At 39.1% G+C, this 26,145-nt stretch overlaps 1 protein-coding gene across 1 annotated transcript; it reads left to right on the forward strand.

Annotated features, from left to right (window-relative positions):
* The first annotated feature begins 744 nt into the window (after positions 1-744).
* On the forward strand, positions 745-24,654 carry LOC131243041 (uncharacterized). Its single transcript, XM_058242104.1, has 9 exons — positions 745-868; positions 1,604-1,720; positions 2,738-2,892; positions 4,170-4,195; positions 6,135-6,285; positions 20,516-20,565; positions 20,968-21,118; positions 22,163-22,212; positions 24,424-24,654. Exons 2-9 carry the CDS (start codon positions 1,647-1,649, stop codon positions 24,520-24,522), a joined length of 756 nt encoding a protein of 251 aa, XP_058098087.1. The 5' UTR covers positions 745-868; positions 1,604-1,646; the 3' UTR covers positions 24,523-24,654.
* Positions 24,655-26,145: the final 1,491 nt, after the last annotated feature.

A 26,145-nucleotide genomic window follows, 5' to 3' on the forward strand; every position in this document is an offset into this window, starting at 1 on the left:
TGCATTAGAGTATGGTTGAGACTAAGTATATACCTATAGGTTTGGTCTCAATACTCTAGTGTGGGCTTGAGATCATGTTCTTCATTAAAGTGAGCTTTGAATGCTCGTTGAGATGATGAATCATAATGAAAAGAACATGAATCTCATGTGGATAAAGTCTAGGATGAGTGATAAGACCTTGAGACAACCTAGGGACTCTGAAATGCCTAAATCCACACCTTCCACAAAGTTCTGAGTCCTATATTTATATATAAAAAAAAGGTCCCAATGGATATAAAACAACTAGTTTTTTTTTCTACCGAGTGAACCTTCGGTAGTACCGAAATTCACTCAGTAGCACTGAAATATCACTCGGTGGTATCAAATTAAATCTTGAAGTTGCTGGATGAATTTTACTACTTTCGGTGGCATTGAAATTTATACATCGATAGAAGTCGGTGGTATCGAAATTCCAGTCGGTGGTACTGAATTTTCTTTGAAAGTTGCTGGAACATTTTGGGCACTTTCGGTGGTACTGAAGGTGCCATTTGGTGGTACCTCCTCCCACCGAACTAGGACATATTTTCTTGTTTTAATTACTTGTCCTATGATTCATTCAACAACTTGAACTTTCTCTAAGCCAACTCTATAATGGTGGAACTTGTAAGGTTACAATGGCTTATATAGATGATCTAAGAAGGTTTTCCCATTTGTTGTGTCAAAGGTCATCTATAATGTAAGGATCCAGATCGGTAGTGCTTAACGCTAAGGAGGATGAGAGTTTGGCCGAAGAAATCATCCATGCCAACAAACTTGAGGATGACTTATCAAGACATTTTGCTTCTCTTAACCTAGGCAATGAACCTGGTGATTCAGCTCGAGAGTTAAGGTAGGTTGTTGTTTTTTTTTTTTTTTTTTTTTTTCACACACGCGCACACACCACTACACACTCACACCTGTGGATTTCACCACCTACGGATTTCACCATCCGTGCCAACATGGTAGGTTGTTGTTTTACATGTGAGAGTTGTTTATATGGTCTTGTGCATTAAAAAAAAAAAAAAAAAGAACGAAAGAAAGAAAGAAAAAAGAAAAAAGTAAAGAAGAAAAGAAAGAAGTGCAAACATGTGCAATCCATAATTTGTGATCCGGACCGTCGATCTCTCCCTACCATGGATGTCCCAGATATCTTGCAGATTGGAAGATCCTAGCTATTTAATCTTTGGACTTTGTTCCACTTGAATGTGGCCATTTGTTGGGAAATAATTAAACTATTAGGATCTTGTAATTGGTGAGACTTCTGGGGCATCAGCATCCATGGGTGTGCCCATCAGATGAACATTCTAGATAACTTCTAGATAACCAAACCATGGCCACCCATGAACGGGATACGGCACATCAGAAAATTCTGTATTTGCCAACTATCAGAACCCTGCAATTCTTCTCCAAATTTCATCTTATATTGGAAGTCATATGTATTCATGGCAACTACTTCTTAACGCAATCCTATCAACAAAAACTTCGAGAACAGAGATTCCAAGAATAGCTTCAGGGTGAAAGCAGGTTCTGTGCGAAGTACTGGTAGTCAACCAATAAGTGCCTAAACTCGTCTATTTTATTGCAGGGGTAAGATTTCACATCTTAAGAGTCCCAAAAGAACTGACCCCATGGAGGGATTATCAAGTAACTTAGCTTCGCGCATTCTAGGGGAGGAACATGGTGATTCAGCCACAGTTTCAAGGTGAACCATCATTTTAAATTCCCGTCTTGTATTGAAAGTTGTTTGGGCCTATCATAGCTACTCATTGCAATCCCACTAATGTATAATGCTAGTGATTCCAACAAGAGCTCGGGATTGAAAGCAGGTTCAGTGCAAAGTATTGATAATTCTATACTTTGCACTAAACCCGCTTTCGTATATGTGATGTAAGCTATAGCTGGTAACATTTTTTGTCCATGTATTGCATTTTTTGCATTTATTGTTTATAGTTGATAACAGTTTTTATGGTTTCCGTTTGTTTGTTTTGACTAATTTTGATGGTTGGACATGAATTAATGAGATGATGTTGTTTTTTGGGAACAATTATATACCACTCTTTTCAGAGAACAGAATTCATTTTTGCAATCTCTGCATTGCTTGCTCCTTCTGCCTGTCACTGGATCCATATGCATCCATTTTCAGACAAATGGAATTGCCGATTTCTGGGAAAAACCATGTTGCTGGGAACTATCGAGTATGGTCAAAGGAAATCATGCTGGAAAGATGATGTCGATGATTGACTGGTGGCTTTAAAATGAATGAACGAAAACAATAACTGTCAATTGTCCACACTGTAAAAGATTGATGGTCAGAATCATCATTTGAGTGTGATATTTTTAGCATGGCCTTGGTATCATCTGACTGCAGCTTCATGTGGACCCCCAGATACTATTGCATGAGTACCAGGCATTGCAATGCATGAAAGAATATACTCTAGAAAAAAATGACCAAGATGCCTCAGTTCTATTATATTCTTCTCTGTGTATCAAGACAACCAAAGCAGTCAGTAAAACATGATTTTTTGGATTATCTTGTACATGTTTTTCATTAGCATGGATGCGAGAGAAAGACTCAGAGCATCCATGCTATCTTTAATACAATGAATATCAAATGCTGCATTTTGCATGTATTTGCTGATTTAATGATTTCAATTCTTCTGGATGCTCTTTGTTTTTGCTGTGCCTTTAACACAACTTCATTCATGCATTGCGAGAACAGAGATTCTAAGAAAACTCAAGAGTCAAAATCAAGTTCACCGAAAGAGACTGGTGATCATTCTCGACTTGTGAATACTAGCACTAGTGTCAATTTCCAAAACAGGAGTAAAGGAGAAGCTGCTGGGGAAAGTAGTCATGCAGACATGCCCGATGGAGGTAATTTGCATGTGCTCAATAAAGCAATTCATGTGTGTTTGTGTTTATTGCAAAATATTCAGTTTAATCAACAAGAAATGGCGGGTCTCTTCCTCATGGTTTAGTGGTAGACATTGAATGTTTCAACTCTGAGGTCATGGGTTCGAGAACCCATGTGTTGTATGTGGGTTTGAGAGTGTGTGTGGTTATGGGTTCAAGGACCCATGTGGTGTGTGTGGGTTTGAGAGTGTGTGTGTGTATTCACCTTTCAAAAAAAATCAACAAGAAATGGCAAAACATGCAAATGAATCATAGTATTAATTGGGAAGTAGCCCTGAAATTTCATAAATTGGTTCCTTCAAGTCCATCTTGAAAGCAACATAATTTCATTTTGGTGCCTGTAACATCAATATGTTCAGGTCAGGTCAGGTTGAGAGGAGTTCAATCAGGTCTGGATATCAACCCCTGGATCCAATACATTAATATGTAGGTTGGATCTAAGTTAGGTCAAAAATAAAATAAGTTGGTTCATTTTCGGGTTTGCAATAAGAGCATCCATACCAAATGCATATGTCTGTGGTTTGGTTTTGTATCTGATCTAAGTTTAAGTGGGTCTAATTTCTAATTCCCCAGTTAATATATGTTGATGTGCAATCTGTCACTCCCATGTCTCACACCTATAGAAGGTTAACTACCAAGTGATCCTTGACTATAAGGAGATCATTCATTCACTACAACAACTCTATTCACTCGTCTTTGCTTCAAGTATTACCATAAAAGATTGTCGGAAGGTCTTCGGTAGTTGGAGAGCCTTGTGAGCTTCTATATGTTGCAATCTTGCCCGGAGGTAGTCGTCATCATCATCAACATTATTGCCATTGTTGTTGTTGTTATGGAGGTGGAGGTGGTGGTAGTGGTCATCACCACCACTACCACCATTATTGTCATCTTCACCAGCATTAATTAATTATTTATCATTCTGGTCACTGGATTCCCATTACCATATGGCAACTTATGTTTCGGTTGTTGCATCTGTGTCTTACTGTCATTTACGTTTGCGGTTCTGCATTTTGGCCATCAAATAACATGTAACACAATACAAAATTTTCTTTAATATACATAGCTTGCATTGGTTCTGCCAAGATTTTGAACTAGCTTGGCCTGTCAGATCATGATTGTTTGGCTTCACCAGGGCCTAATCCAGCTCATTGACCAGCGTACATGTTTGTGCATGGAGATGTTATATTTTGCATGCCTTGCTGATTCTAATATTTATGTTTTGGCCTGTTTCGGTGCAGGAATTGGAGTTGACAATCCTAAACAAGTAAGTTTTTGTCAAAGATTAGTTGGGTCTTATCGATTATGCTAACATGCTCATTTATGCATTGTTTTCCTATAGTAACATATTGAAGGTTTTCTCCATTGTGAAAATTACAAAAGCCTACTCCATTTGATCTTAAAGTCCCTAATTTACCTTTAAATTTGAATAAGGTATTTATTACTGAAACCTAACCAATTTTCAAAAGGAATTACCAAAACCTACATGTACTCGCCTTTTTTTTTTTTTTAAAGTTTGCTTTGACATTGTCTTGACTTGGGATCCAGCATGTGTCACCTCCCATTGGTGTCCACATGCAGAGTGGTCCAATGTTCGGAACCACCCATGTTGTGAATTCCATGGTATAAGATCCATTGTAAGAATTTTTTTGCTGAACTTATGATTGTGACCATTGGTATTTGTAGATGAATTTAGAACAAAAAGAAGGAAAAAAAATAAAAATAAAAATCAATTTCTCACATTGAACTCTAAAAATCGGAGGTTAGGATCATCAATGAAACATGATATACGACGATAGCTTGTGGTTGCAATGACAATATGGACAGTTCATATCATATGACAATCTAATCACGTGGCCCCAATGGGTGACGTCACACGCTAGATCTTGAGTCATAACAGATGCAAAGCTCCTTTTTTTTTTTTTTTCTTTCTTTTTACAAAAACCCAAGTCTATGTTTAGGTCATCAACCATTTTACTCCTTACACGTTCCACGAATAGGATCTGTGAATAATTCATTGGGACCTACCATGGAGGCATGGAGAGAACAAAGTCCCAAAGATCACATTCATTAAGCAGTCCAAACCTTCCTGGGACTACATTGTCGAGTACTGAGTTGTAGATGTATCCTCTGTTTCCTAGAACCCTTGCAATCCTATGCACTTAGCTTAGCTACCACATCTTCCAACGGTACCCTCCAAATCCGGGACATGGCAAGTAGCATGACTAGGGTCATCATCCAAGCCAATGATGCACCTATCATGTCCTGTGACTAGAACTTGCAAAGCACTACCTACATCAGTCTCGAATGATTGGAAGGTGGTTCTGTGGGATTATGGCCTGGGGATAAGAGGACCCATTTATCACATCTTATGAGCATCATGAGGGGATGAGGGGATTGTCTGTAGGTTGGATATGAGCAAGCCAGTTGTGGGGCTGTTGGCCAGCACCAGACATGATGACCTCGTTTATATTTATATGTGGTTGTGCTCACTACCGGAGGCACAAAGGTCTTGAATTCAAAGACCAGCTGCGGATCTCTGTAATTTTGATCTTCTTCTTCTTCTTTTCTTGTTGTGTTCTTGAACACGCATACACACTCGTATTGCATTGGGTTTCTTGTTTCATATTTCCAATAAATGATATATTTTCATCTTGAAATCTTGAACCCACATTCGAGTGATCCAGATCATTCATCTGGTGGGCACACTTTTTATGGCTGATGAAGCTTCAAGATCCTACCGATTATCCATTTGGTGGTTTGCGCACATGGCATTTGTATCATCTGGCTATGGCTTCAACTGGACCCCCATGAGCTAATGCATGAGTGCACGAATTGCAATGCATGAAAGAAAAATTTCAAAAAAAATAAAAATAAAAATAATAGTAATAATAAAGAAAGAAAGAAAAAAAATGGCCATGATGCCTCAGTTTTTTTTTTTTTTTTTCATCTGTGTAGTAAGACAACCAAGGCAGGCAGTAATACATGTTTTATTTTTTGCATTATCTCATGCATGCCTTTCATTAGCACGGATGAGAGAGAGACTTAGGGCATGCAAGCAAGCTTTAATAAAATGAATTTCAAATATATGTGCTTTCAAATGCTTCATTTTGCATGTGTTTGCTGATACAATGATTTCAGTTCTGTTGGAGGCTCTTTGTTTCTATCGTGGCTTTAACAATACCTTTTATACATTGCGACAACAGAGATCTAAGGAAAGTTCGGAGTTGAAAGCTAGTTCATTGAAAGCAACTGGTAATTCTCGACCTATGGATACTAGCACTAGTATCGACTCCCAAACGAAGAGTAAAGGAAAAGCTGTTTGGGGAAGTAGTCACGCAGACAAGCCTGATGGAGGTAATTTTCTAGTGCTTAATAGTGTAGTTCATGTGTGCTTATTTGATTGCGAAATATTGAGTTTAATCAACAAGAAATGGCCAAATACTAGCAAGTTTATCATAAGTATTCATTAGGAAGTAGCCCTCAAATTACGTAATTGTTTCCTTCATGTCCACCTTGAAACAAGATGATTGGAGCCTATATTGTCAATAATATCAGGTCAGGTCAGGTCAGGTCAGGTTGAGAGGAGTTTGATTAGGTCTAAATATCAACCCCCGGATCTGATACATAGATATGTATGTCAAATAAAAAATCAAACAAGTTGGGTTTTTCTCAGGTTTGCGATAAGGGCATCAAACCAAACTCAAATTATCTATGGTCTGATTTGTATTTGGTATAAGTTACGTTGGTCTAATTTTTAATTTCCTAGTTAATATATGTTGATGTGCATTCTGTCACACTCCCCAACTATGGAGTATCATGTCAAACACCCGTACAAGGTTAACCACCAAGGGATCCTTGACTATATGGAGGGCATTCTTTCACTCCAGCAACTCTATTCACTTGCCTTTACTCTGAGTATCACTATACAAGATTTTCCAAAGGGATTTGGGGGTTGAATAACCCCTCGCGAGCTTTGATCTGTTGCAATATTGCCCAGAGGTAGTTGTCATCATCATCAATTTTATCACCGTTGTTGTTGACGTCATCACCACCACCACCATCACTACTGTTGTCGTCACCATTTTTAATTAATTATTTTCATTCTGGTGACTTGAATCCCATTACTAGATACCAACCAGTATTTCAAATAACGCTCGTAGTGTAGCTAAATAGCGGCAAACCTGTACCGTACGCTATAGCTAGGTAGCGTGTAGCATTTGTAGTGGACACTACAATGTTTTTTTTTTTTTTTCTTCGTAAAAAATGGTGTAAAACTCATTATTGTGCAGGATGCCTTGCATTCTGCCTTTCGACTGCAGGGGCAGTTCAGTTGACCGAGGAATCCTTGGGTCAACCGAACCTTGTTGTGATGTTCCCAGTCGACTAAGGACTGTTTCGGTTGACCAAGAGTCTCTGTTGAAAGCTCAGTCAACTGAAGGTGTGAGCGATGGTTTTCGTGTTTTTTGCGTAAGTAAAGGGCATTTAAACCTAGTTTCGAATTAGGACTTGTACTAGACGAACATTTTCTCTCTAAGGGCAAGGGTTGGCAAAGTGAGAGGGTTTCCAATATTTGTAAGGGCTTGGGAAGGGTTTTCTAAGGGTTGTGGATAGCAAGGGAACATCAGACGATCCTGTAATCGAAGAAGGTGAGTAGTGTACTATAAAGTTTTGATTATAGTTGAGATCTCTGTCGCTTTGTGCCTGGTTTCTTCCCACAAGGGTTTTCCACATAAACTATCATATGTTATGTGGTTTATTTTTCTTGGTTTAGTTATCTTCTTTATTATATTGTTCTATCTTCGTTTATCGTGCTTCCACAAAGCGCACAGATTAGTAGTTGTATTAGATTCGAATTTCTAATACCTAGGGTCTGATCTGGGTTTGTTGTGGCTTAAGTTTACATCGTTGTGGTTTGATAAGGAGTCGGTTTACTCCAACAAGGTGGTATCAGAGCATCGAGTTGGACCTTTGGGATTTAGCCAAGATGTCAGGATCAAAATTCGATGTGTAAAAATTTGATGGGAAGAACAATTTTAGTTTATGGCAGCGGAAGGTCGAGGATATTCTAGTTTCATAAGGGTTGAGCAGGGCGTTGTTGGAAATAAAACTCGAGAAGATGTTGGATGATGACTGAAGCAATTTTGGGGAGAAAGCTATGAGCACCATCCGTTTGTGTCTATCGGATGAGGTTATGTACATCTTGGATAAAGAATCTCCCCTATAGATGTGGAAAAAGTTAGAAGACCCATACATGTCGAAGTCCTTAACAAACAAGTTATTTATGAATAAACAACTTTTTGGGCTCAAATTGAAGGAATGATCGGATCTCCTAGAGCATATGAACTATTGCGCAGCATGCCAACAACGCCGGTGAATCGAGATCCAATCTCAAGTCTCACCCACAAAACGATAAACAGGAAGAAATATAAACTAGAAGTAGAATCAAAGCAAACCAACAAACCACAAGATAGAATATACGTGGCAAAACCCCAACAAGGGTAAAAAACCATGGGTGCAAACTTTCACTATGAAGAAAATGAGATTACAATCAATATATTAACCTTCTCCGATGCTCCCATGCACAAAGATAGCCCTTTTCTCCCTTGGATGTATAAAAAACCCTAATCCCAATACAATCCCATACTCTAGAATAGCCCCTAGGGATGCCTATTTATAGTTTAGGCAACTTCCTTTTACACCTCTGCGAAAATTGCCTCAAATTTACGCAGTCCGCACCAAATCCGCACAGGATTTGCGTAACCCTCGTCTAGGCCAGGGACTCGACTGGTCGAGGGACCCCCTGACTGGTCGAGCAGCCCGAACACCCAAAACTTGAACTCGCTGGACTTTGAGTTGAGCAACCCTTGACTGGTCGAGCAGCCCACTCGACCAGTCGAGCAGTCGCCTCGACCGGTCGAGCAGCTTGGTGAATGACCTCCTTTTTACATCGGGCACATTGGTGTGCTGGTTCCACACCCTAATAATTTTCCACTTGGAGACACATCACCATAATTTTCATCTTCTACATCCGGAGTGCACCACTTCCCTGTTTTCAAGCCTGAAGACTAATCAAAGCTGAACAGAGCTTCAGTATCTCCCGTGTGACTACCTTGGTCAGCATATCCACAGGATTCTCACTTGTATGAATCTTCTCCAGAGCAATCGATCCATCTTCCAGTAACGAACGTATGAAGTGATATCTGATGTCAATATGCTCAGTCCTTGAATGAAAGGCTGAATTCTTAGCCAAGTGTATTGCACTCTGACTGTCACTGTACAGCTTGCAATCTACTTACTTTTTTCTCAACTCTTTCATGAAACCTTGCATCCATACCATCTCCTTGTACGCTTCTGTAGCTGCAACATATTCTGCTTCTGTTGTATTGATAGATACTATCTTCTATAACTGAGAGACCTAACTAACTGTAGCACTACTCAGAGTAAAGACATACCCTGTAATGTTTTTTCTGTTGTCGATATCTCCTACCAAATCTGAATCTACGTAACCTTGTAGCTTGATTTTCGATCCTTCATAACACAGCCCTACATCCATAATACCTACTAGATATCTGAGGATCCACTTTCACAGCCTCCCAATGTTCCTTCCCGGGGTTGTTCATGAACCTGCTAACAACTCCCACTGCTTGAGCAATATCTGGCCTCGTACTCACCATAACATACATGAGGCTCCCAATAGCTGATGCGTATGGGACTTTAGCCATGTAGTCTTGTTCTTCCTGCATCTTCGCACCTTGCTCCTTAGAAAGCTTGAAGTGTTTGCTAATGGAGTACTAACCAGTTTAACACCTCTTATATTGAATCGATTAAGTACCTTGGCTATGTACTCTGCCTGTAACAAAACTAGTTTCTTGTTTTTCCTATCACACTTTATCCTCATGCCTAAGATTTGTTTTGCACCTCCTAAATCCTTTATGGCAAATTCTCTACACAGTTGTCTTTTGAGATCTGAGATGTCTTTCATGCTTGATCCGGCCACAAGCATATCATTAACGTACAGAAGAAAGATAATGTACGACGTATCAAACTTCTTCAAATAACAACAGTGGTCTGCATGACATCTTCTAAAACCGTTTCCTAACATGAAACTGTCGAACTTCTTGTACCATTGCCTTGGGGCCTGCTTCAGGCCATATAGACTTTTCTTCAGTCTAAACACCTTGTTCTCCTATCCTGGTGCAGTGTATCCTATCGGCTGATGCATGTATATCTCTTCTTTAAGATCCCCATGAAGAAAGACAGTTTTAAAATCTAACTGCTCTAGATGTAAGTCCTCTGTAGCCACTATACTCAAGACCATGTGAATCGTAGACATTTTCACCACCGGTGAAAATATTTCAGTGAAGTTGATACCTGCCTTTTGTTGGAACCCTTTCATAACCAATTTGACCTTGTACCGTTTCGAACCATCGTGCTCCTCCTTCAATCTGTAAACCCACTTATTATGAATAGCTTTCTTACCCTTAGGTAGAGTGACTAGCTGTCACGTACAATTTGACTCAAGAGAGTCCATCTCATCATCCATGGCCTGTTCCCTCTTAACTCATGTATCTAACTGTAATGCCTCTTCAAAATATTCTGGTTCACCATTATCTGTCAACAGTAGATAATGTAAGGAGGGTGAGTATCGGACCGTGTATCTCCTCTCCCGAGTAAATCTCCTCACAACCGATGTCTTCGGCTCTGCCTCATCATGCTCCTGTGTATGCTCATCCTGTGGCACTGTAACACCCGTGTCCAGTAACTCTTCCTACTCTACTAATTCTCTCTCAACGGCCTTATGCTACACACTACCCTTATGCATCACTTTTTTATTAAAGATTACGTCCTTGCTTCTAATGATTTTTCGGTTCTTTGTATCTCAAAACCGGTAGCCAAAATCATGCTGCCCGTAGTCTATGAACGTGAACTTCTTGGAATTCGCATTTAGCTTGTTTCTGTGCTCTGCATCAATGTGAATATATGAAGTGCAACCGAACACTTTGAGATGTGCAAGGTTCACTTCTTTCTCAGTCCACGTTTCTTCTGGTAGCCCACTATCCAATGGTGCTGAGGGACTTCTATTGATGAGATATGCGACAGTATTTATAGCATCTGCCCAAAATGTCTTTGGCAACCCTGCATGTAACCTCATGCTCCTGGCACGCTCAAGGATAGTCCTGTTAATGCGCTCAGCCACACCATTCTGCTGTGGTGTCCTTGGAATTATTTTTTGATATTTGATTCCATTTGCTATATAATTCTCCACGAACCTCTTATCACAGTACTCTCCCCCATTATCTGATCTGAGACATTTTACTGTTTTACCTGTCTCATTTTCTACTATTACTTTCCACTTCTTAAATACATCAAATACATCAGATTTATGCTTTAAGAAATAGATCCACAGTTTTTTGTTAGCATCATCAATAAAGGAAACAAAATAACGTGAACCACCAAGAGATGATACCCGTGTCGGTCCCCACACATCAGTGTGTACAAGCTCCAACAGATACGTCTTTGGAGCGCGTCCTATTTTCTTGAAACTTACCCTCTTCTGCTTGCCATATACGCAATCCTCGCAGAATTCCAAGTCGATAGACTTTAGCCCTAGTAGCTTCCCTTTTGAAAATAGCACTTTCATCCCTTTCTCACTCATATGTCCGAACCTTTGATGCCATAACTGCCCATTCACTCCAGTTGATGCGACTGCGAGTGAACTATACGATCCTGAAGTCACGTACAAAGTACCTTCCTTTTTGCCTTGAAATATCACCAAGGCACCTTTTGTGATCTTCCAGGAATCACTAGTGAATGTCGTCATATATCCAGTATCGGCCAACTGCCCTACTGAGATCAAATTTCGTCTCAAAATCGGTACATGTCTGACATCCTTCAATTTCAAAATCGTTCCATTTTTCTGACTTATATGAACGTTTCCCTTTCCAACAATACTGCATGGCTCATCATCACTCAGGTAAGCTCTCCTGAAGTCACCTGACACATAATCACGCAAAACTTCCTTACACAAAGTGGCATAAAACGAAGCACCCGAGTCTATAACCCAAGACTCATTCCTTGCATCAAGAGACAAGATCAATGCCTCTATGTCACTCTCCTCAGATAGATTCACTGAATCCTTCCCACATTGAGAGCTTCCTTCTTGTTTCTTAAGCGCCCTGCAATCACGTTTCATGTGCCCCTTCTTCCTGGAATGCCAACACCCGTCTTTGTCTTTTGGTCCCTTGAAATTCTTCCTTGACTTAGAACATCTGTGTTTATTGCCTCCTTTGTTTAGCGATCTTCCTCTTCCTTCAACGTTTAGAGCATTCCTCAAAACCCCTGAAACTCCCGATGCATTTCTTCTAGATTCTTCGCTGAGAATTAGACAGGCTACATCATCGAATTTTAACTTTATCGACTTTGAAGAATTGCTCACAGCAATCACTAAACCATCTCAACTGTCTGACAAACTAGACAAGATCAGTAACGCCCTGACCTCGTCCTCAAAAGTGATGCCAACAAATTCCAATTGGCTTGTGACTGTATTGAACTCGTTTAGATGTTCAGCCATGCTCCCACCATCTGACATCTTCATGTTGAATAGCCGTTTCATAAGATGAACCTTGTTGGACGCTGAGGGTTTCTCATACATCGTAACTAGAGCCTTCATTAATTCGTTTGTGGACTTCACTTTAGATATATTGAAGGCGACGCTCTTAGACAAAGACAGTCGGATCGTTCCTAAAGCCTTCCAATCCAATAAAGCCCATTCATCATCTGTCATCTTCTCTGATTTCTTTTCTTTTTCTTCTAGAGGAATATAGAGGTCCTTCTGATATATATATATAATCCTCCATCTGCATCTTCCAAAAGGCAAAGTTTAAACCATCAAACTTCTCGATTCTAGTCTTCCATTCTTCGGTTATCGCTCCCAATAGAACTAAACCAAAAGCTCTGATACCAGTTGTTGCGCAGCACGCCAACAACGCCGGTGAACCGAGATCCAATCTCAAGTCTCACCCACAAAATGATAAACAGGAAGAAATATAAACTAGAAGTAGAATTAGAGCAAACCAACAAACCACAAGACAAAATATACGTGGAAAACCCCAACAAGGGTAAAAAACCACGGGTGCAAACTTTCACTATAAAAAAAACGAGATTACAATCAATATAATAACCTTCTCCGATGCTCCCATGCACAGAGATAGCCCTTTTCTCCCTTGGATGTATAAAAAACCCCAATCTTAATACAATCCCATACTCTAGAATAGCTCCTAGGGATACGTAACCCTCGACTGGTCGAGTAGCCAGGACACCAAAAACCTAAACTTGCTGGACTTTGAGTCGAGCGACCCTCAATTGGTCAAGCGGCCCACTCGACCAGTCGAGCAATCGCCTCAACCGGTCGAGCAACTCAGTGAACGACCTCCTTTTTACATTGGGCACATTGGTGTGCTGGCTCCACACCTCAACATGAACACGTTTACAACCGTATATAACGAGTTAGTAAGGCTCAGAGAGATGGTAAAGGAAGAAGACAAAGCGGTGTTACTTCTAGCATCACTTCCCGTATCATACAACTATCTCGTCACTACTTTACTGTATGGGAAGAATACAGTGAAGCTAGAAGAGATCATTGCGACTATCATTTGTAACGAGATGAGGATTGATGAGGACTCTTAGGTGGAAGGTTTAGTTGTGAAAGGGGGTCAGGGACGTGGGCGATTCGTGGAGCGATCTCAATCTTATAGGAAGAAAATGTCTAGATCAAAATCAAAGACAAAGGATGGATGCTTCTATTATGGTATAAAAGGGCACTTCAAGAGATACTATTAAGAATGGAAGGATGACCTGGAAAGCAAAGGAAATGGGAACACAGGTGAATCAACCAGTGTAGCGGAAGAGAGCCTGAAAGGAAACCTCTCGGTCTCCTCAGATGCGGACCATCTCTCAAACACATGGATTCTAGATTCAAGATGTTCGTATCACATGTGTCCGAATAGGACTTAGTTCAATTCCTACAAGTCCTATGATAGTGGAAGTGTTTTGATGGGGAATGATGTAGCACGAAAGGTCATCGCAATAGGGACCATCAAAATAAGGATGTTTGATGGAGTCACACGGACTCTAGGTGATATTAGGCATGTCCCAAACTTGAATAAAAACTTAATATGCTTGGGAGTTTTAGATACGAACGGTTGCACGTTCACCACATCCACCGGTGTATTAAAGGTTATTCGAGGTGCAATGGTATTGATGAAGGGACACGAGGTTGAAAATCTGTACAAGTTAGTTGGGAACACAATTATAGGTGAGGTCGCTACCACCTCACATGCAAAATCCAACACAAATGATACAAATCAGTGGCATTTACAAATCAGTGGCATATGCGGTTAGGGCATATGATTAAGAGGGGCATGATGGAACTTCACAAATAGAAACTGTTAAAGGGAGTTAAGGCATGCAAGGTCAATTTCTATGAGCATTGCATCATAGGAAAATAATGCAGAGTAAAGTTCAAGATTACTACACACACTAGCAGCGATGTGCTTGGTTGTATTCATTTTGATGTCTAGGGGCCAGTGACAATACCATCTAAGGGAGGGGCATGACACTTCATGACCTTCATAGATGACTATTTGAGGAAGGTTTGTGTCTACCGCATGAAGCAAAAGTCCAAGGCATTCGCTAAGTTCAAGTAATGGAAGGAAGAAATAGAGCAGCAAACCAGGTTAAGTGTCTCAAGTCAAACAATGGTACGGAGTACAAAGAGGCAAAATTTGTGAAATTTTACAAAGATCAAGGCATCACAAGGCACTTCTCAACTCCAACAAATGGAGTGGTAGAGAAGATGAACAGAACTTTGTTAGAGAGGGCGAGAAGTATGTGGTTGCATGCGGGACTGCCTAAAAGCTTCTGGGCTGAAGCGGTGAATATGGCATGCTACATAGTAAATCGGTCATCATCTACAGTGCTAGGCTCCAAGGTTGCAGAGGAAGTTTGGACAGGCAAGGACGTTGAATACTCAGGATTAAGAATCTTCGGGTGTCCAGCGTATGTTCACGTGCAGAGTGGACAGAGGTCGAAGTTGGATCCAAAGTCTACAAAGTGCATCTTTGTCAGGTATGAAAAAGGTGTCAATAGCTACAAGCTTTGGGATTCAATTTCATAAAATGTGGTTATTAGCAGAGAGGTCATCTTCGATGAGGCGTCAATGCTTAAGACCAACAAGGACACTATAGGAGGGCAATCAGATACACTGGTGTGACTGAGAGTTTGTCAGTGTAGGTGGAGCCAGTTAAATAGGTGATTGAAGGTAGAGGGGTACATAAGTCGAACCGAATCGAGCTTGGCACAGCTCGATTCAGCTCGGCCACTTGCTGACCCCAGCTCGAACTTGGCTCGGCTCAGTCCTTGAGCCGGACTGGTCAGCAACTTGGGCCAGTTCACTGAGATCCAGCCAAGTTCACCTATGCAACATTTTCACAAACACATGGATTGCACATTCAAAATCTCATTGTATGTAAAACCACAGCACAGGTATTTCATCAAACACTATGTAAGCAACATAAAAATCAAGAAAAAAAGGGTATTTGTTTCATACACGTACCTTCCTTACCACTAGCCACACTTCGTTGAGTCATTTCATCAAACACTTGGTGAGCAACAACAATATCAAAGTAACCGAGTCACCGAACTGGTTTGATCTGAGTTCGATTTGAGTTGGGTTCGATCCAAGTCAAGTCGAGCTCGGGCAAGCTAGAACTCGGTTCGAAATTTTTTCGAGATAAAAAAATCAGCTTGACTCAGCTTGAACTTAGTTTCGAACAGAGTCGAATTGAGTTTTTTGGAGTCAAGTCAAGCGAGCTAACCGAGCTAACTCTGCTCGTATACAACCCTAACTGAAGGTGAAAATTAGCAGGAGCAAGACACTGAGCAAAATAATCAGCATGATACTCAGGAAAGTATAGCCAGGAACAAGGAGAAAAGAACCATTAGAGCCCCTGTTCGGTATGATTTTCAAGGAGATGGTTTCTTTTACATTGTTCATAGGGAGTGAAGATCCCTCTACCTTTCGAGAAGCAAAATCTAGAAAGGGTGGTGGCAGGTGGATGTCGGCCATGGCGGAGGAGATGGAATCTTTGCACAAGAATCAGACATGGGAGTTGGTGGAACTTCCTAGAGGTTAATGAGCTATAGGGTGCAAATGGGTTTACAAGAAGAAAGAAGCATTAATAGAAAATGAGGATGAAAAGTATAAGGCAAGGCTTGTAGCGAAGGGGTACTCGCAGAGGGAATAAGTGGATTACAATGAATTTTGCTCTCCCGTCATGAAACATATCTCAATTAGGGTGCTACTGGCGATGGTAGCAGAATCCAATTTGGAATTGGAGTAGCTCGATGTAAAGACGACATTCCTTCATAGGAACTTAGAGGAAGACATTTACATGAGGTAGCTTGAAGGTTTCAAGGAGCTTAGTAAGGAAGACCATGTGTGTAGGTTGAAGAAGTTGTTGTATGAGCTTAAGCAATTTCCGAGGCAGTGGTACAAGCTGTTCGATTGCTGCATGGTGGAGATTGGGTATAACAAGTGCGAGTATGATTGTTGCATCTGCTACAGGGCACTTGAGGATGGGTCCTATATTCTACTGATGCTTTACTTAGATGATATTTTGATTGCTACAAAGGACAAGAATAAGATACTCTTGCTTAAGTCTTTGTTAAGAAAAGAGTTTGACATGAAGGATCTGGGCGCTGCGAGGAAGATCCTAAGCATGGAGATAAGTAGAGATAGAGTATGAAAATTTGTGGCTTTCTTAGAAGATTTATGTGCAGAAGGTACTAGAGAGGTTTTATACGGAAAGTACTAAGCTAGTTAGCACGTCTCTAGAAAATTACTTTAAGTTGTCAGATAGATCATGTCCAAGTACAGAAAGAGATTTCAGAAATGTCATACGCTAGTTTAGTGGTGAATTTGATGTATACAATAGTTTGTATGAGGCCGGATATCTCACAAGCAGTTAATGTGGTTAACAAGTATATAACGAATCTAAGAAATGAGCATTGGAATGTTGTTAAGTGGATTTTCTGGTATCTCAGGGGCACAGTCGACACTAGAATCATATTCGGGGGACACAAAGTTTCAGGTGGAGTTGTTGGCTTCGTGGATTCGGATTGTGCAGGTGATTTGGAAAATAGGAGGTCCACTACAGGATATCTTTTCACATTGGCAAGCGAACCAGTATGTTAGGGATCTACGCTACAGTCTACAATAGCATTGTCTACAATTAAGGCGGAATACATGGTTGCGACTAATGAATGTGAAATATTACATATTTACCCATAATTATGCATTGGTTTTATATACATAAATGTGCTAAGTTGATTTAATTATGTGCATTTTACTATGCGATGTGATTTGGAGTGCTAAGACAAAAATGGCAATTAAAGTAATGATTTAAAGCTCAAAGAATGATCAAGTAAAGGATTGGATACTTGGAAGACAATATTGAAGAATTCATGTGCCAAAGATCCAAGAAAACTAAGTGTTAAAGATGAAGTGAAGTCTAGAAATTCATCTAGTTAAATAACAGAAATAACAGACTGTTCGGTCCGATCGAAAGTGCCAACAACAATCCAATAACAAATAGTGATTTTCAGAGTATATTTGGCTCAACCATTCGGTGCGACCAAAGTGATGTTTGGTCTCACCAAAGATAATCATCAGTGTGACCGAAGCGTAACAAAAGTGCCAAAAATTGAAATTGGTGCAAAGTTGGTGCTGAATTTTCCCATTTAAAGGGGTGATCTAAGCTATTCAAAACACGAATTAGGGTTTGAGAGAGAGAGAGCAAGAGGTGGCAAAGCGTCTACGGAGCTATTCTTCTTCTTCAATCTTTTGGTTTTAATTTATTTTTCATGTATTTGTTTGAGTTTAATTCAACTATGATAATTGTTGGCTACATCTCTTAGCTAGGGCTAAGAGGTGAAGCTTGTAGTTATTTTTAATGTTCTAGTTTACTTTGATTCAAGTTTTATAGTTTGAATAATAAACAATTCATTGGTTTTAGTTTAAATAAAGTTCTAGTTTACTTTAATCCATTATCGACTCTTGGTAGTTTGGATGCTTAGGAATGCTAAGATTGTCTGCTTATCTATTTTGCAAGGGATTGATCTATAAAATTCATGGATTTATTGTTAGAATATGAGCACGATAGATACTTTGGATTCCTTACGATCAATAAGTTGGTGTTTCATGTGGGAATTGAATCAATTGAAGTTTAAAACTATTTTGGTTTGTGAATTTTGAATCAACTACTCTATTATCCGACTGGATAGGATAAGACTTTTATTCTAGTGTGTTATCTAATTGAATCAAGTAAATTAAGCCTTAAGAATGGCTAGAAGTGGATCCTTGGCGCTTCAATGTTTTATTTTATTGATTTTCTCTCAACATTACTTAGATTTTCATAATTGCTTATTCTAATTCAAACTCCATAGTTAATTCTAGTTTTAGTTCTAGTTCTAAAATGTTTTGAGAATGTACTAATATAAGTCCCTGAGAATTTGATCTCAATCTCATCGAGTTAAAACTACATCGCAACCCTGCACTTGGGGTTGTCATCCTTCTGGATCGATTTGCGACAGAGGCATCAAAGGAATCCTTATGGTTGAAAGGTCTGAAAGGAGAACTCGAGTTGAAGCAGGAGGTGATTCAATTGCATCGTGATAGTCATAATGTTATCCATCTGGCGATAAATCAGGTGTATCAAGCGCAAACCAAGCACATTGATGTAAGGTTCCACAAGATAGGTTAGATCATTACTTTACGAAAGATTCTATATCAGAAGATTCATACGTACGAGAATGTCGCGGACATGTTGACAAAGCTGGTGACTACAGAGAAGTTTAAGCATTACTTGGGCTTGATCAATCTCACTAGCCATTGATGAGATTAGGCACCCTTGCACAGGGGTGCAGATGGATCTACATTCCCAGTGGAGAATGAAGGGAGTGGTCTACACTCAAGATAGAGGTTGCACGGGAGATCTTTGAGGAGAGTTGGCAAAATACAAGTCAAGATGGAGATTGTTGACCGAAAAATCGTTGGGTCGACCGAACCTCGCTGTGATGTTCTCAGTCAACCGAGGACTATTTTAGTCAATTGAGAGTCTCAGTTGAAAGCTCAGTCGACCGAAGGTGTGACCGACGGTTTGCGCATTTTTACGTAAGTAAAGGTATTTAAGCCTAATTTCGAATTAGAGCTTGTACTTGACGAACGTTCTCTCTAAGGGCAATGGTTTGCAATGTAAGAGGGTTTCCAACGTTTGTAACAGCTTGGGAAGGGTTTTCCAAAGGTAGTGCATAGCAATGGGAGATTGGACGATCCTATAATCGAAGAAGGTGAGTGGTGTACTTTAAGGTTTTTATTATAGTTGAGATCTTTTTCGCTTTGTGGCGTGGTTTTTTCTAGCAAGGTTTTTCCATGTAAAATATCGTGTGTTCTGTGGTTGATTGTTTTTGGTTTGTTTATCTACTTTTTTATATTGTTCTATCTTTGTTTATCGTGCTTCTGCAAAGCACATGGATTAGCAGTGGTGTTAAATCCAAATTTTTAATACTTAAGGTTTGATCCAAGTTTGTTGTAGCTCAGGTTTACATCGTTGTGATGTGATAAGGAGACAGTTTACTCCAATACTCATCTCTAAAAAAATGGTGTAAAACTCACATCATAAAAAACTTAAAATGTGAAGTTAAAATCAAACATTTTCTTTGTTTACTTTCACTTAAAATGGTGGTGATCCTTTGTTAAAGTGTGAAACTCACACATTAAAATAAATAAAAAATTAAATTTAAAAAAAAAAAAAACTTTAAAAAATCCCTCGTTGTATTGATGAGATTTGTATTGTACTTAATGTTTTTAATCTGTCAAGTTTTTATTTCTTTTTCATACTTGTGAAAGTGACTTGTAGTTTCAATTAGACTATTAATTAAAGTGGTTTGCTTAGAATGTTGTTGACATGATGATTATTTGATTGGTTTATAACTTTATATATTTGGATTGGCTTTTGATAAGTAATAATTTATAACTTTTTTGAACATGCTTATACTTGAACAATGAATCATCTTTTAGGTATTTTTATATTTTTTGCTTTTTTTTTTTCCTTCTTATTATTTATTATTTTTTTTCATAATTTTAAATTAATAAATAGAAGTATAGTGTATCTCACGCTACGCTATTTATGCTACACGCTATAAAGAGCTGAATGCTATGCAAGAGATTACCACTATTTAAAACACTGATGCCAACTTATGTATCCATTATTGCATCTGTGTCCTAAAGTCATTTGTGCTTGTACTTGCCTCTTGTTGCATCTTTTCTTATTTTTGGCACTAAATAACATGAATCTCAATGCAATTTTTTCTTTAACATACATAGCTTGCATTGGTTCGCCCAGATATTGAATTGGCTTGGCCGGGTCCTAATCCAGCCCATTGACTGCCATATATATTTTTGTGCATGGTGATTTTATGTTTTGCATGCCTTGCTGTTTCTGAGATGTTTGTTTTGGCTGTTTAGGTGCAGGAATTGGAGTTCACAACTCTGAAGAAGTTAGTTCTTTTGCAAGGGTTAGTTGGCTCATATTGATTATGCTCATATGCTCAGTTATGCATTGTTTTCTGATAGTAACATAGCTAAAGGTTTTCTCTGTTCTGAAAATTACGAAAGCCTACTCCATTTAATCTTAAAGCCCCTACTTTACCTTAAATTTTGAATAAGGTACTAAGACAACCGAGGCAATCAGTAACATATATTTTATTTTTCATATTATCGTATGCTTGTCATTCCTTAGTACGGATGACAGAGACACTCAGGGCATGCAAGCAAGCTTTAATAAAATGAATTTCAAATGTATGTGCTTTCAAATGCTGCATTTCGCATGTGTTTGCTGATTCAATGATTTCAATTCTGTTGGGGGCTCTTTGTTTCTATCGTGGCTTTAACAATACGTTTATACATTGCGACAACAGAGATCTAAGGAAAGTTCAGAGTCGAAAGCTAGTTCATTGAAAGCAACTGGTAATTCTCAACCTATGGATACTAGCACTAGTATCGACTCCCAAAAGAAGAGTAAAGGAAAAGCTGTCGGGGAAAGTAGTCACGCAGACAAGCCCAATGGAGGTAATTTTCTGGTGTTTAATAGTGTAATTCATTTGTGCTTGTTCAATTGTGAAATATTCAGTTTAATCAATACGAAATGGCCAAATACTAGAAAATATATCAGAGTATTCATGGGGAAGTAGCTCGCAAATTGTCAATTGTTTCCTTCATGTCCACATTGAAACAAGATGATTGGAGCCTATCAGGTCAGGTCAGGTTGGGAGGAGTTCGATCAGGTCTAGATATCAACCCCCGGATCTCATACATAGATATGTAGGTCGAATAAAAACCAAATAAGTAAGGTCTTTCTCAGGTTTGCAGTGGAGCATCCAGACCAAACTCAGATATCTATGGTTTGGTTTGTATCTGGTCTAAGTTAGGTTGGTCTAATTTCTAATTTCCCAGTTAATATATGTTGATGTGCATTCTGTCACTCTCCCCAACTGCAGAGTATTATGTCAAACACCCATAACCACCAAGATCCTTGACTATATGGAGGGCATTCTTTCTCTTCAACAATTTTATTCACTCGTCTTTACTCCAAGCATCACTATATGAGATTGTCCAAAGGGCTTTGGGGGTTGGAGAACCTCGCAAGCTTTGATCTGTTGCAATCTTGCCCAGAGGCGGTCGTCATCATCATCAATGTAATCGTTGTTGCTGTTGACATCATCACCACCAACAACATCACTACCGTCATCTTCACCATCATTAATTAATTATTTTCTTTCTGGTGACTTGAATCCCATTACTAGATACCAACTTATGTATCCATTCTTGCATCTGTCTTAAGAGTCATTTGTGCTTGTGCTTTCCTCTTGTTTTCCTCTTCTTATTTTGGGCACCAAATAACATGTATCTCAATGCAAGTTTTTCTTTAAATAACATGACTTGCATTGGTTTGGCCCAGATATTGAACTGGCTTAGTCCGTTAGGTCGTGCTTGTTCGGCTCGGTCAGGCCCTAATCCAGCCTATTGAATGTCATACATGTTTGTGCATGGAGATGTTATGTTTTGCATGCCTTGTTGATTCTGAGATGTATGTTTTGTGCTGTTTGGGTGCAGGAATTGCAGTTGACAACTCTGAAGAAGTTGCAGTTGACAACTCTGAAGAAGTAAGTATTTTTGCAAGGGTTAGTTGGGTCATATTGATTATGCTAGCATGTTCATTTATGCATTGTTTTCAGATAGTAACATAGTCGAAGGTTTTCTCTATTGTGAAAATTACAAAACCCTACTCCATTTAATCTTAAAACCCCTAGTTTATATTAAAATTTGAATAAGGTATTTATTACTTATCCAATTTTCAGAAGTAATTACCAAAACTATCTCTGCTCACCCTTTTTTTTTTACGTTAGCTTTGATTCTGTCGTGACTTGGGATCTAGTATGTGTCTCCTCCCCATGGAACCCAATGTTTTAAATATCAATGATATCGGCCAATATATCCCTCGATATACTTGTATCCCACCTGCGCGATACGAAACGCACAAGTAGTGCCAATATATCCCGCATGTTCAATTCGGTGAGCATTTCAATTTCCGATTCCTTTTTTTTTTTTTTTTGAAATTATGTCAAATCAATGTCAAATGGTTATAAATCCATTGGGTTTTCATGTTTTGCATTAAAAATCATGGAGTCAGAGCTTTGATTTCGATATCCATTAGTTTTTCATATTCTCCATGTTTTGTTTTGAAAATTTTCTTCAACCAACTATCAATTGAGACTAATTTCGAAGTATTTAGGAGTATTTGATTAAATGAACATCACATGTATTCTAATTTTGAAATTTGAGTATAGGTGATCTGAGTTGGGAAAAATTCGGAATTTCTCCAATTTCTCCCGAATTGCTTGCAATGTTGCACTCAAAACATGAAATCAAGCATGTATGAGGGCTGATCTACTGATTTGTTAAGTCTTGTCAATTTTCGAAAAATAAAATTTATTTTTAATTAAAAATTAATAAAAATATTATAATATAATTTATTTATTTTTCAAAATTTCCCTTCAACCAGCTGTTAATTGAGACTAATTTCAAAGTATTTAGGAGTGTTTGATGAAATGATAATCACATACACTCTAAATGTTATGCATTTAATTTGAATATAGTTGCATTAGTTCAGTCAGACAACGTATAACTTAGGACCCTATGCAAAGGAAATCTATTATATGCACTTTTTTTTTTTTTTTTTGAGATGTTATGATTTAAAAGTGTTTATTAATGTTTTTTTTGAAAAAAAAAAAAAAAAAAACTAAATCCCTAAAGTTTCATTGAAAAATTTAAGTATTTTCCCAATGTTTTTCCATGTTTCCCAAATTACCCGAGACAAACGATAAATCATGTGCGATAACCAATACATATTTATATCCTAAGGATGCAATACGTAACACGATACTGATATTTCGAACAATGTTGGGGCCCACATGCGGAGTGGTCAATGTTCAGAACCACCCATGTCGTGAATTCTATAGTATAAGATCCATTCTAGGAAATTTTTGCTGAACTTGTGATTGTGACCATCACTATCTGTAAATAACAATAAAAAGAAAAATTTCAATTTCTCACATTCAACTTTAAAAATAGAAGGTTACGATCATCGTTGAAGCATGATTATGGGACAGTAGCTTGTGGTAGCAACAAGAATATGTACGATTCAAATCATATGGCCATCTAATCATGTGGTCCAATGAGTGGCCACACACGCCATGAATAGGATCAGTTTTAATTTGGTAGGTCCTACCATGGGGGCATGGATGGAACAAAATCCCAAAGAACACATTCATTAAGCAGTCTTCAGCATCTGTCCTGACGACTTTTGAGGGGAAAATGGTTAGTTAATGGGCCATTGATCAATTTCATAAACATATCTATTTTCTTTCCTCAAAACTCGCCCATAAAATGGTTAGAAATAACCATCTGAGGTGATTTTTGGGCCATCCCCATCCAAGCTACGGTCTGCAGGATGCACAGTTAGGATCTCTTCCACGTGTGCATTGAGATAAAAGGAAGGTATCACTCACTCTGGCTCATTCCAACTCAGTTAGAATCCTTCTGATCTGGCCTGATTTTAGAGCCTGACTCCTCAATGCCTCATTTCGTTCTCCACTGCTGTTGAGTCAACTCAGTTGAGTTTACTCAGCACCATAGGATATTTAGAACAATAAACAGTTAGCATTCAAGCTACAGATGTGGCCCTCATCATGAGTGGACCTGGAGATTGGGCTGTTTCATTTACATTGTGGAATCCACCTTAAATCACGGTTTAGTTGTCCCACACATGCTCATCTCTTTGTATGGTTTATTCATGTGACAATTGATACATGCAGGAAAATCATACAGATCACTTCGGTGGTCTACCAGGCCTTGTATCTGGTGGCTTATGCATTGTGGGGTTTCTCCTTTATCGATTTTGGGCGCGGTCATAATACTTAGATATGATTGTAAAGGTGTGAAATTTATTTATATATGTAGGAATTGGAAGACGTGAAATTGTTATTAATGTTGTGAGACCAGAGCATACATTGCTATGTAAATTGTCACATATACTAAAAGTGAGAAAAAATAGTATTTTCATCCCTTTGCTTTGTATTTTACTCCAAAAAAATTGAATATCATAACAATATATAGTAAAAATGTTATCTTGATTAACCTATGATAAAAATAATTTACTTATGTTCTGGTAAAAAGAAAAAAAAAAAAAAAAACAGAAGAGAAGTGGAAAACTGCATACCTAGCATTTGCATGGCAAGTATTGCTGGGGCAGGAAAACACAAACAATTTTTTTAATTATTATTTTTATAAAGAACAGATTTTATTAACAAAGAACAAGAAGCTGTACATCAGTCGTACATTCGGGCAGGCCCACAACACTAAAACCCAGGGGCCCGCCTATCATATCCCCCAAAACAGAAAACTTTAGCCCTTTCTAATATTACCCATGAATACCACGTATTCCACATCAAAGGGAGCTTCTTGTTAAACATATCCACCGCGATCATGGAATTGCTCTCCACTTCCACCTTAGAGAAGCCCCGGTCCACGCAATGGTAAAGGCCCTCGATCAAAGCCCTGGCTTTAGTCCGTAAGTTGAGCCTAACCGGACGCGGATTTCCTGCTAAAGCCTTTCGCAGGCAGTTCCTGCGCTGGGAACCCAGGTGGGCCCCACTGTGATGATTTTGAGAAATCCATCCGTTTCGTGAGTTCATTTTAGGACATGAGGCCAAAAAAGAACCGTACCTAATTCTCAAGTGGGCTAAAAATATAAGAATTGAATTTTGACAGTTGAAATATTCGTGGGCCATAGAAGTTTTGAATCATTCTAATATTTGTTTTTTCAGTTCGTCCCAGTAGGAATGACGTTATTAACGGTATGGATGGCATGTAAACATCACTGTAGAACCCAGGGAGGTTTCAACGATATGAATTTCCCTAACCACCTTTTCCTTTAAAACGGCCCACTTGAGTCGTGGATGCTGCTCAATTTTGGTCTCATAGCCTAATATGAGCTCACAAAACGGATGGACATGGTGGATTCCATACAAACATCACTGTCAGCCCCAGCTGAGTTCCCAGTGCAGAGCTTCCTGTGAAAGGCATTCCCGGGAAATCCGTGTCGAGCCTAACCCGTAACCACTTGAGGGCCCCAGGTTACGTCGAGCAGACCCATCAACATTAATCTTAACCCAGCCCTCTTGTGGGCTCACCACTTAACCACCGACAAATTGATTCCTTAGCCAGCACCTGTGGCAATACCCATGGCCTGGAACACAGTCTCCGTGGACATCTTTAAGTTTCTTGGGGGAGGAAGGGACGGGCTGATCATCTGCACCCATCTTTGAACCCGAGTAAGCATCCTAGACACTTTGATTGGAAGCCCTTTAGACTGACTTCCATTCCTCTCTATCCACACTTTCCAAAAGATCAAACAGGGTATGACCCCCTGCAAAATGGAGAAATATACGAGCTTGCCATCCACCACTGGTTGGCCCTCCTAGCTGCTGCATGGTCGGCACTAAAGGAAAGCCCAAAAAGCAAGTGTTTACATACCT

The sequence above is a fragment of the Magnolia sinica genome, chromosome 4 (genome assembly GCF_029962835.1).
Source record: "Magnolia sinica isolate HGM2019 chromosome 4, MsV1, whole genome shotgun sequence".
In the NCBI taxonomy this organism is placed as follows: Eukaryota; Viridiplantae; Streptophyta; class Magnoliopsida; order Magnoliales; family Magnoliaceae; genus Magnolia; species Magnolia sinica.